The sequence below is a fragment of the Protomyctophum parallelum genome (assembly GCF_964188405.1).
Source record: "Protomyctophum parallelum genome assembly, chromosome: 3".
Taxonomy (NCBI): domain Eukaryota; kingdom Metazoa; phylum Chordata; class Actinopteri; order Myctophiformes; family Myctophidae; genus Protomyctophum; species Protomyctophum parallelum.
Window position 1 is genome coordinate 34,557,820 of NC_139698.1, and position 12,713 is coordinate 34,570,532.

Sequence of the window (12,713 nt, forward strand, 5' to 3'; positions counted from 1 at the left end):
AACCTATTGAAATATATCTACGGTGTGTTAGGCCAGAAGCCGTCAGGCTGGCTGGGTCCATGGGGCTGGGGCTCCAGCCTCATGGTTGTGATCTGCTGTACTCTACTCAATCTGAAATAAAATGGACTTGGAAACTTTCATTTGCCTGTCGGTCGTCGGACTCATTCTCCGTATCTCTGTCTGAGTATTTAGTCAAGTCTACGTATGTTCATGGGCTATATAGTAGTAATACTTTTAGCTCATTTACTTCAAAGTGGTGCCGATACCGGTCGCTTTTTTGGTGTTTTTTTTTGCGCCAGGCAAGAGAACCAGCAAGGGAATTTTTCAGTCTAACAGTATTTCGGTCGGCAATTTTTGGATGGAGGATGACGGCGCGGTGCTGCGTGCTGCAGTCGACCCAGCGGTGTTTCAACATGGTGGCGACGGCGCGGCCCGGCGCGGCCCGGCGACGGCGCGGCCCGGCGCGGCGGGGAGGAGCGGCGATGAACGGCGGCGGCTCTCATCGATCGGGACCAGAGGATGCACGGCGACTGGGCGGCGGGGTAAGGGTGCGCAGCGTGGCATGTGCCCCGGCCGGCCCGTGGGCGTTCTTCGGCGGTCAGCGATCCAAGGGAGGCGGTGGCGCGCTTCTTCACTCTTCTCGGCGGGCGCCTCTGCGTAGTTCGACGGCGACCGTGGGCGACGGCATGCAAGGCGGCTGATCTACAAGCTCGCGACGTGGCGCGCAACACGCTGATTTCACTTTCTGTTTGTTCAGTCATGTCGTGACTGAAAAGGGAGGAGGTGGAAAGTGAATTCAGATCAGAATTCAGAATGAACGTTTTCGGACAATGGGCAGCTCTTCATAACAGAGCGGCCTACGCCATGCGGTGCGTATTTGTACTGCAACACAACTTCGTTTGGCCTGTGTGCCCTGGCTGATGAATGGACACTCGAGAAGGTGGGACAAAGAAGGAAGAGAAACGTTACAGAAGCAATGATTTTGTTTTGAGTTATGTAAAGGTTAAAAGTGAAATTGATTACAGTACAGAGGAGTTATCGAGGTGTAAAGGAGATTTTTCTGTGGTTTTTAAGCTAAAATGTAGTTCTTTATATGTTGTTTCCGTGGCGGTGAATCACAGAGATGTGGTCAGGTGCGCATGATGGTCTTCATATGTTGTTTCCGTGGCGGTGAATCACAGAGATGTGGTCAGGTGCGCATGATGGTCGGGGCCATGCCTGAGTGACATGTAGTTAATGTTGTTAGTGTTTATTTTTTACGTTTTAGCCTAAGATTAGAGTAACACAGGGGGTCTTATGAGCACACCGATGATAATACTGTAATGTAATGAAGAACACTGGTAACGAGTTATGTGATTTGAATGCCAATTTTGTATTCTGCTGTAATGTTTGATTTGATTATTTGTGTCATGTTCTGATGTTCAAGCCAGTCAGGGCAAAAGGGAGGACCATGGTAAATTGTGTTCAATATTCGTTTTATGAGGCAAGGTTGCCTCAAAGGGAGGCTATGAGGTATATTGAAATCACAATTAATGTTAAACTAGACAGACTACATTGTTTCACCAGGTTTAAACTAAAGTGGATTTTTGTTCTCTCATGAGTGAGTTAACAAACATGCCTGGACAGCAACAGGGGGTCCTGTATGCTAAGTGGATCTATAGCTGGCTGTTAGCAGCTGGCTGCAGGCAAACATCTATTTTGGACATGCACGGACCACTTTAGACTACAGTGGGGGTTAGGGGACCACCTTTTGGTCATGTCTCTTTGATCTCTTTGTCTTGACTTGTATTTAAACCTATTGAAATATATCTACGGTGTGTTAGGCCAGAAGCCGTCAGGCTGGCTGGGTCCATGGGGCTGGGGCTCCAGCCTCATGGTTGTGATCTGCTGTACTCTACTCAATCTGAAATAAAATGGACTTGGAAACTTTCATTTGCCTGTCGGTCGTCGGACTCATTCTCCGTATCTCTGTCTGAGTATTTAGTCAAGTCTACGTATGTTCATGGGCTATATAGTAGTAATACTTTTAGCTCATTTACTTCAGTATCTTAAACAATTAAATGTACTTTAAGCAATCCAATGCCTTATTTAAAGGACTTGTAAACTAATTTAGCAAAGTCATTTTAAGAACAATTTTAATTAAATATTTCAAATTAACCATTTAAACACTTGGAATAAAGAAATTAGATAATTAGCTGATCCTTGAGCTTGTAGCTCAGCTCTTTTCCAACTAAGCATTTTAAACCTTTAACACGGTGAAACATGAACTGTTCACATTTGTTCGTATTTTAAATTCTTAAAGTAAATCATTTCTAACTTAGTCTTATTTTGTAAAGTTATACTTTTGAAACACAAATAAAAGCTTCCAATCATAACATGAAATACAGCAATGTGGTCCTTCTCCAATCCAAACTGTAGCAGTTACTAAATACATTAGCCCATTAAAGCCAGATTCTAAACACATTAAGCAGTATTTACAAATATCACTGATTAAGACAAAATATTATCACCAACCATTGGCGTCTTTGGACTAGGAACATGCCGAGTAGATCTTGTTTCTGGTGTATAGTTTGTTTGAATGCTCCCTCCAGCCTTTTCAGGTGTTCCAGCTCAGCCAAACGAGCAGCCATCTTGCTGGTGCACTCTGGGATATGTAGTTACCAGAGTGTGATGTTGGAAGATGCCTAGCAAACTCTCCACTTCTGAGTTTCGACAAAACAGTGTGTGTGTGTGTGTGTGTGTGTGTGTGTGTGTGTGTGTGTGTGTGTGTGTGTGTGTGTGTGTGTGCGTTTATTTTTTGTGTGTGATACAGCTGCGCCCTCTGGTGGCGGGTGGGTGGTGTCACAGTGTGACAGACAGACAGACAGACAGACTTAGTTAGTTTTGCCTAGCTTCCATAAGCTGCTCAATGAATTCGCAATAATCATACTAATATGGGGGGAGAACACAACGGAGACAAGAACACAATGGAGACACTGCTTTTTTCACCTGACAAATATCACAATGTGATCATTTCTTGTTTTCAAAGATTAGCCAATTATGTTTACCCCTTTAATTAAGTTGTTTAAGACATTTACTTTTTCATTTGGACCTATTCCAATTTTGCAATTATCCATGTGTCAAATAATAAAGACTGATAAATCATAGGGTGAAACAGGAGTGTGCCATCTCAGCTATTGATTAGGCTTTAGAGCATGTCTCTAGATTATTGGCTTTGCTTGACATGAAACAATCCATTTGGCTTCCTGTTGACTCGTTTTAAAATGACAAATCTGCACTCTGAGCACTGATTCATGTGGAACTCTTGTCTGATGCAGTGTGCTCACTGTGGTTCATCTGGTTCAGAGATAGGTGTGGGTTTGTTTTGCGTGGGTTTGTTTTGACAAAATTCGAATGTAAGAGTTTTCATCAGCTACATTTAAGGAACATCCGTGACATTGTCTATTGCTCACTCATTAAGCATCCCACAGTATCAGAGTTTTATTAGTAGGCCTATAATATTATTTTATTTCCTTATCACAGTCTCCTACAGCAATTTAAAATGATCTGTTCTCTGAGAAGGACCACCAGGTCCACTTTCCAATCTCCTCGTTACCATCTGAAAAGCAAATTGCAGTGCCCCAACGTGCCCTTGTCTTATCTTCCCTCTCTACAAGCCCTGTTTCTCCCCTTATTTTACTTCTCCAAAGTGCCAACTAAAACACTGCCATCTAATCATCACAGTAAATTTCCTAACACCTCTGTTTCCTCACCCACGGCGACCTACAGTGAGATTGAAGATAAGATGGTTTTTACAGCTCTTGATGTCCAATACAGTTGTATTCTCTCCTACAGATCTATCAGTGAATAGAATATATCAGTATCACTCTCACTCTGAAATGCGGCATCTGATGCCTGAAGAAGGTCTATGTGACCAAAACGTTGCTTCCTATTGTGCAGATGCTGTGAGGGTCAATTTATTTTATTTCTTAATTGAAAAAAAGTAGCAAGTAGTGTTAGTTGACAAAACCCTTTTTGGAATATAGAACAACCACACAATTTTCTTGTAGGTTTGAAATGATCACATTTTAAATTAAATTCAGTTAATCCTTTTTTTAATTACCCTCGTTATCTTTATATAACAGATCACAAACCTGTAATTTATTTATCACAGAAAAGCCAGCATTGACATTTTCATGTGGCTCCTGCATCCCCTTGTGCTATTTAATTATTTTTCTCCTGTTAAAGGCGTCCAGTTCACATTCCACTCCTTCCACCTGGAGGATCACCATGACTACCTTCTGATCACAGAGAATGGAAGCTTCGCCCAGCCCCTTGCACGGCTCACCGGTCTGGAGCGCCCGGCACCGGTTAATGCAGGCCTATATGGGAATTTCAAGGCCCAGCTGCGCTTCATTTCTGACTTCTCCATATCGCTACAAGGATTCAACATTTCCTTCTCAGGTGGAAAAAAACCTACACAACAAAACGCTGAGAGAGTGGCGGCATGGTGGGGATGTAGATTTATGGGAGGAGAGAGGGCTGGGCAGGGGGGCATGCAGGAAAAGGGAGAGAGAGAGCGAGAGCGCATTGGATTATAAGTGTTCTAAGCCCTAGTAAAGTGCACATAAAGCAACATGCAAGTCTGAATGGTACTGGGTCAAGGTACTGTAACAACTGGGCCTCAAGCTGTGCCAATCAGAGAAAGGATATTGATGAGACAAAGAGGCCAGCGAGGTGGTGGAAGCTGCCTGCCTTTGATGCAAATGGACATCAAAGGACAACCACAACTCAACACCATAGACGGGGAAAGATCTGGGGAAGGAAGGAAGTTGGAGGAGAGAGAGGGAGGGAGCTACAGAAGTAAATGGTGGAATATATACAAAGAGAGGAAAAGAAAGGTGGAGATGAGAGACAGAAGGAGGGAGGTACTGAAAGATGAGACAGATGGCAATGGGGGGTGATGATGGTTAATGGTGGGGGGGATACTGACAGAACGAGGGAGTGTGTGAAAGGAGGTTTCCTTTATGACCAGTCTGCCTAAATGTTTTCCTGCTGTTCGCTGAAGTGAAGCATAACTTGTGCATTCATGAATATTAATTAAATAATCTTGTGTGTGTGTGTGTGTGTGTGTGTGTGTGTGTGTGTGTGTGTGTGTGTGTGTGTGTGCGCGTGCGCGGAGTGTGTGCATGGGCACGTGCCCCTGTGTGTTTTGCTATTGGCATCTATAGATTGCCTCATTAGAATGCAGGTCCTAACCTTCTATGACCTTTAGTTGACCATGTTTATAATATGCTCATATTAAATGGGCAAAAGTCAATAATTGCTACTTGCTGCAACTGTATATTATTACTGTTGGTTTCTGTATTCATAGAGTATGACCTTGAACCTTGCGATGACCCTGGAAGTCCCCAGTTTGGTGGGCATACGGGTTCAAAGTTTGGAATTGGCGATTCACTGGCCTTCGACTGCAACACAGGCTATCGCCTGCAGGGGACTCGGGAGATTGTGTGCTTGGGTGGTGGCCGCCGTATGTGGAGTGCACCTCTGCCAAGGTGTGTGGGTACGTGGTCAGCTGCTTTCATTCTGTTTCCTTTGGTCCTTGTGTACTGTATGTATAGCAGGGCTAGCAGGATTTACATTGGCAGGTAATCTGCTGCAAATCTGAATTTGTTTTTAATGACTGTCTAGACATTGAGGAACGTGATGTAATCAGACTTCTCACTGGTATACTGCAATTCAAGGTTAGGATGGTGTTAGATGATTATTAGGGCTAAATTTGGCTCAGCTGCTCTCATTTCTATATGAAAGAGCCGTATACCAGGGGTGGCCAGGGAGTGTTCATGTCGTATGCCCTCCCCATCAGAAACTAAATTTGATCACTTACACATTTATGACTTGAGTACAGAGATAATTTGATAGTCTATAGGCATCCTGTGATATAAACTAATAATATTATTACCAGAGCCCCAGATGTACTGTAGCGTTTGTATATAACCCTTGGCTTTGCCATATCCATTTTGATCCCATAGCAGAAAAGTACTACTGTGATCATGGCATGAATATTACAAGACAATAGAGCTTGGAAAGAAAACAATAAAACCTATTTATGTTGGGCATTCACTTGCATGGTCAATGAGTTTTACATAAAGCATGCAAGGAATCTAAGAGTGCAGTACTGTTATAGTCTCTTTTTTTTTAAGCCCAACATTTTCTTTTGGCTTGTTGCTTCAGTGCAGTTCATCTTAGAAAGTCATCCTCTCCGGTTTTGCCCTATCATTGTGCAAGATAACCCGCAGGGTAGTATAGCCTTGCCGAGCTATGAGGCACATTGGGCCTGAGCAGTAATGTGTTCAAAATGTTGGGGTGCAGCAATGCGAGATTATTATGATAATAAAGAGAGCAACAGGTGCATTAGTCATTCTGATTCTCTGTGTAATGAATTTAATTCGTCATTATCTCTGATGAAACTTTTCTCTCAAGACTTTAGCAACATACGTAAAGTCTATTCGTGGTTCTGAACCCAGTCAAGGCTGTTTTTACAGTATTTTGCTAGCAACAGTGTTGATGTGTAACTAATACTGCCGTCTCTCTGTGTATTCATTATTTTTGTTTGTTTGTTTTTTTGCAGCTGAGTGCGGGTCAACCGTTTCCAACAATGAGGGAGTTCTTTTGTCGCCTAATTATCCGATGAACTATGACAACAGCCATGAATGTGTCTACAGTATCAAGGTCCAGACAGGCAAAGGCATCAACATCACTGCTGCTACCTTCCAACTTGCACAAGGAGATATTCTCAAGGTAATTCTTTGTGAATTGGTAATTTGTTTCATCTTGTATTTCATCAGGAAAGTCAAGACGTTATTCTACTGATATTACTTCCAAGGGTGAAAAAGTAGACTTTCCTTATACTGTTCGTGTTGCACTGTTAAGTTTTAGGAATTAAATAAGCTTTCATAAACCATTTAGACCTGAACCTGTTCGTGTTAAGGCAGAGAGGTATTTCATTATGTAATACACATAATAACAAGTTTAACTTGGAACACAGTGAACTCACAGTAACAGAGATACATGGCAGTGTTTAATTCCTACCAGTTTCTCTGTCGTATAAAATAAATGACATTCAAACTGTAACCATAATTATGTCCATATGCACATAATATCCTATTATGAGCCTCACAATTTGACAAGGAATATTCACGCAGTGCTGCCAACAACTTGTCCTAAATGGATTTTGCAGTTGAATACACTATTGCATTCTGATGATCCACAGGAGAGGGGAATAGAGTAAAAACAAACAGACCTCCATAGTCAGTGTTTGGCAATATATGTTTGTGTGCCCCACCATTTGTCTTGTTGATCCAGCTGTACTTATACAAGATACCAAATCAATAAGAAGTATTATTTACAATCAAATCTCATTTTGCTTTGCAGTGGAGAAGCTATATATAAAACACATGCAATACAAGACACAGCATACTGCTCATGCTATTCATCATATTGTTGTTATATAAATTGTCAGTGGGATTGCGTTGCCACGGAACAACTTGGGTTAAAGTGTATTGTCAGTTACTGATATTACTGTTCTGCAACAAGAAATAAACTTGGACCCATTCAGAATTAAATGTTGGGACACCTCGAACATAGTGCTGTATATTATTATATTATTTAGCATTGTTTTAAAATAGTGTAACATTCACCAAAAGCATTCTTTCTTTGTTATTTGTTCAGGCTGAACAATGTGGAAAACATTGGTTTAGAAAAAGAGCTTAGCATTGGAATGAAAACCATGCAGGTGCATGACTCCCTTGACAACATACTGTACTTCAAAAGGCTTCTTGTCCATCCCTCACCAGGTGTATGACGGCAAGGATAGTGTGGCCAGTGTCCTAGGCACGTACACGGGGACATCCATGCAGGGCCTCTGCCTTACCAGCACTTCCAACCATCTGTGGCTTGAGTTCCAATCTGACCAGGAGGCAACTGGAGAGGGGTTCAGGCTCATCTACTATAGTAAGTTAGACTTTTTTTCCAGAAGCCCAAAGGACAGAATCTGGAGGAGTAATAACACAAAATGTGTTTTACAAAAGTCGACCTCCTGGTGGCGCTATAACAGGCTGTTCTGGAAAATTTGGGCCAGAGGTTTATTGTTGGCATCCAGGGAGATTAGCTGTACATAGACGGACGGACGCACGCACACAACGGACGGACGGAGTGCAAAACATATTCTCTCCCCATGCCTTCGGCCTGGTGGAAACAATTACTCTGAATATAATCTGTCTTGATTTTGGCAGATGGTCATCACTGCCCAACTCTCTCCAAGCTCGAGTATCAATCATAAAGATGAAGGGTTAATTTTGTATGTTCTATGCTCCCATTGCCATCACCATCACAGTATTAGACTAAGTATTCTGTCTCCTCCGTGTGTGGCTCCACGGAGTAACAGATAGCTAAACAGAACTTGTATTAGGCATTGAAAGACTTGACGAGACGTGGATGTAGAATTGTTGGTTGTTTACTTCACCCTTCTTCATAATCTTTACAATGCTTTACCAGCAATTTGTGAAACTAAAAACAAATGACAAACAAGTAATATCAAAAGGCATGGTAGACAATTGACCATAAATCTCACAAATGTAAGATAGAACAGCAAAATATGCATCATTACTTCATCTCAAAGATGAAACATATAACATAAACTCACAGACAAAGCTTCTCCAAGGCTCAAAACAGGTGGATGGCAAGAGATGCAATAATTCTGTCACATCTGTAGAACATACTGCTGACCAGGAAGTAAAGGCTTGTGACATGTGATCACAGCTACCAATAACAACACAGGGAAACTAGAACACATTAGCTGACAGCAGTCTTCAAAGCAACCACTAGATGATGCTAAATACTCTTTTCCGTCGAGAGGCATGACACTCCCCGTCTGGTATTAAAGAGAATACCACTATCAATGTCTAACAGACTGTAAAGATAAGGCAAGGAATTGTCCAGGGTAGATGCTAGTGAGAGTGGCGGCCATTTTCCAGAACATTGGTCCGGTATGTGCTGACGCCATTTGGCTTGTGAGCAGCGCCCACACAGACGTCTCCAATGACAACCCAGCCAAGGTCTAGTCGTTGGGCATAAGGAGCGTTGTCTGGCCCATTCCGGTGGTCTCTTACTTTGTGGACTTGTAAGATGTCCCGGCCAAGGAGGAGGAGAATCTGTGCATTAGGGTCGAGTTTGGGTATGAGATGAGCTATAGGCCTAATGTTACGAAGGAACGTAGTGCCTCTCTGACATCACAACCAGGACGTCAGGAGTGACATCACTATCGACGTCCCGAAACTATAAATATATGCCTACCGCAGGACCTAACTGGAAGATATCATTATAGCATCAGCAGTAGACTTAGACACCACACCTAACTCTGCCAATCCTGCGGCTCAAGAAGATAAGCAAACCAGCCTTATCTCCTCGGCATCTCTCCCCGAGAATCTAGATCATACCAGATACTAGATCTCGGCCACACCTAAGGTGAGAGTGGCGTTTGGCGGCCTCAGGTGTAGGTATTTGTGACCTATCATCTGGGATATGGTCGCACTCTACGAGTGTGGGAAGCAGCACGTCGGATCTTCCATCTAATGTCTGAGCTACAAAGCCAGCTCCTCTTCTGCCAGACATCTGTGTCACTCCAGCACATGTGCGCAGTGTGTAGGGAGAATCTGCTCCATGAGAGTCAAACAGATCGAAGAACTCAGGGCGAGCGAGAGACCTGTTACTCTGGTCATCAAGTACAGCATAGACTTTTACAGATCTGTGTGGTTGTCCTGCTGGACACACCTTTATGAGACAGATTTTAGAGGTATTGGTTCCGCCATGTACTTCTGTACATTTGGAGACTATTTCGGCAGGAGCATCTTCTCTCTGCTCCCCGCCATGCTCTGTGTCAGAGTCTATGGCGGTCCATGGGGCTGGTCCTGGATGAAGAGCTGTGACATGTTCGTTGCTGTCACACTCGTTGCACTGAATGGTCGTTCTGCAGTTTTTAGCCACATGATGAGTTGAGGAGCAGCATCTGAAACAAACCCCACTTTCAGAAATGTTTTGCGTTCCTCCAGTGTCTTAGCTCTGAAGCCTCTGCATCGCATTAGTGGATGGGGTTTATTGTGAATTGGACACTGCCTGTTAATGTCCAAGTTACTGCTGGCAGTCTTTGTAAACTTGTTTAATGGCTCTGGCATGATTTCTGTTTTGTGGGATGACACTTGATCTCTAGAGTGTGTGTAACTTTTGACATAGCTGTCTGGTTTTACTGCCATGCCAGATGAACTGAGTGTGAAACTCGGATCATTACGAATATGGGCCTCTCTGCAAACAAAATCAGTGAAGAATGAAAACGGTGGAAATTGAACTTCATTCTTCAGCTTGTACAAACTACCTTGTGTCATCCATTTCTCTTGGAGCCCGTATGGCAGTTTCTCCACTATAGGGTTGACACCCCGAGGTGTATCCAAGTAAGCGAGTCCAGTCAAATAGCCCTCTAATTTAGCTGACTCCAACTCCCTTAACAGGTCGCTAAGATCTCTCAATTTTAGGGGCTCTTTGTTGTTAATCTTGGGGAACCTCTCAAGCTTGTCTAAAAGAGCCTTCTCAACAATCTCGGGACACCCATATGTCCCATCAAGGCGCGTCCACGCCATCCTGAGCCCAGCAGCAGGGTCACTAACATGAACGGCTCTGATTCTCCTGACCTGCTCTGATGACTGGGAGCCCAACCACCTTGTTAGAAGGTCAAGCTCTTCCCTGCAGGTGATTTTCAGTCCTTTTATGAAATTCACAAAGGTTGACTTCCAGCTCCAATAATTGTCTGGACGATCGTCGAAGATGGTCATCCCAGAGGTCACAATCTCGCGACGAGCCATGTAGATAGCAAAGTCATTTATGCCTGTGTTGTCAGGAACAGATGACTGTGATGTCATATTGTGTACTCTGGAGGAGTGTTTGGCATAAGCCGAAGCGGAACCCATTCTATCATTAGTTACATGACTATGAATTTGCTTAATGTCTTGTGGTGGAGGGGTGTGAGGGATATTATGTGGCCGATCGGGTGCAGTGTGACACTCAGATTGGGGCGGTGACAACTCAATAGACTCAAGTCTGGAATGGCATTCAACATAGTCACTTGTTCTTTTCTCTCTAGACTCGTGGTGGATTGATGCAATGTTCAGTGAGTTGGGTTTTGCTTGAGATCCCAGTTCTAGAGCGGCTGATTCAAGAAACTCAGCCTCAGCCACGGCAGCTGCACACTCTTGCTCTTGCTTCAGTGTGAGTAGAGCAGCCTCGAACTGGGCTTTTTGGACCATGAGCTCAGTTTCTTTTTTAACAAAGGTGGTGCGAGCACATACTGCTTCGGCTCTGACACGTGCTTTAACTGCTGCTAGGCTTGCTGATGATTTACCTGAGCTAGAGTTGGTAGAACAACTAGCGTGAGATCTTGTTTCGTACGATGTTTCAGATGAACTTGGAGGTCGAACTTTCTGTTCATTGCCTGTGTTTGCCTCGTTGTCCATCTTGCATATGCTGTACTCCAGTTATTGCATGAAGGGGGGTCTGAAGTAGGGTCAGGGCAGTTGATGAAGAGCAGCTGTCCTGTTGTCCAGAATGACTGTAATGGCCTCGCTGTGATGCTGTCTTTTCACTATTCTGTCTCCTCCGTGTGTGGCTCCACGGAGTAACAGATAGCTAAACAGAACTTGTATTAGGCATTGAAAGACTTGACGAGACGTGGATGTAGAATTGTTGGTTGTTTACTTCACCCTTCTTCATAATCTTTACAATGCTTTACCAGCAATTTGTGAAACTAAAAACAAATGACAAACAAGTAATATCAAAAGGCATGGTAGACAATTGACCATAAATCTCACAAATGTAAGATAGAACAGCAAAATATGCATCATTACTTCATCTCAAAGATGAAACATATAACATAAACTCACAGACAAAGCTTCTCCAAGGCTCAAAACAGGTGGATGGCAAGAGATGCAATAATTCTGTCACATCTGTAGAACATACTACTGACCAGGAAGTAAAGGCTTGTGACATGTGATCACAGCTACCAATAACAACACAGGGAAACTAGAACACATTAGCTGACAGCAGTCTTCAAAGCAACCACTAGATGATGCTAAATACTCTTTTCCGTCGAGAGGCATGACACTAAGCTTAACTCTGCTTTATCTAAATTTGTGTGGAACGGGAAACATTCACGCCTCAAACTTTCCCTGAGCTAGAGCTGATGGCGGCCTTTCGTTGCCCAACTTCTAATTTTACTATTGGGCCTTCACCCTCTTTTAAGATGGTTTGACTCAACGAAGGTTTCTTGGCGAGAGCTTGAGGAGAGTTTGGTACATCCTATCGAATTGAGTGATCTTATTTATTCAAACTATTCATAATAATCAATGCAAAATTCGTTTTGGGCCAGTAGTGGTAGTGTGGAGAGCAGCTGAAAAAATGTGCAAGATTGATTTGAAATGGAATCTGTTTTCCCCAATATTCAATAATCAAGAAGGTCTGTTGTTGGAGGAACGTCCTATTCATTTTTCTAGATGGAGTTCCAAGGGGATTCATACATGGGGTGATTTATTTGAAAATGGCCCCAGGTGGAGGCACTGTCCTTGGTGCTGAACTCTGTACGGCACTGGCTTGCCTCGCTGTAGTGCTTACCTGTTTGGCGGCCCAGCGAG

The 12,713-nt window shown here is 43.3% G+C and overlaps 1 protein-coding gene across 1 annotated transcript in view; it reads left to right on the forward strand.

The window, feature by feature from the left end:
- LOC310855938 (CUB and sushi domain-containing protein 3-like) overlaps positions 1-12,713 on the forward strand; it is a gene marked incomplete at its 5' end in the record, with an annotated part of 374,665 nt that overhangs the window by 150,532 nt on the left and 211,420 nt on the right. The window contains 4 exons of the mRNA XM_083761135.1: positions 4,228-4,443; positions 5,354-5,542; positions 6,611-6,780; positions 7,836-7,992. Coding sequence (XP_083617261.1) covers positions 4,228-4,443; positions 5,354-5,542; positions 6,611-6,780; positions 7,836-7,992 — 732 coding nt within the window. The remainder of the gene's footprint in view (positions 1-4,227; positions 4,444-5,353; positions 5,543-6,610; positions 6,781-7,835; positions 7,993-12,713) is intronic.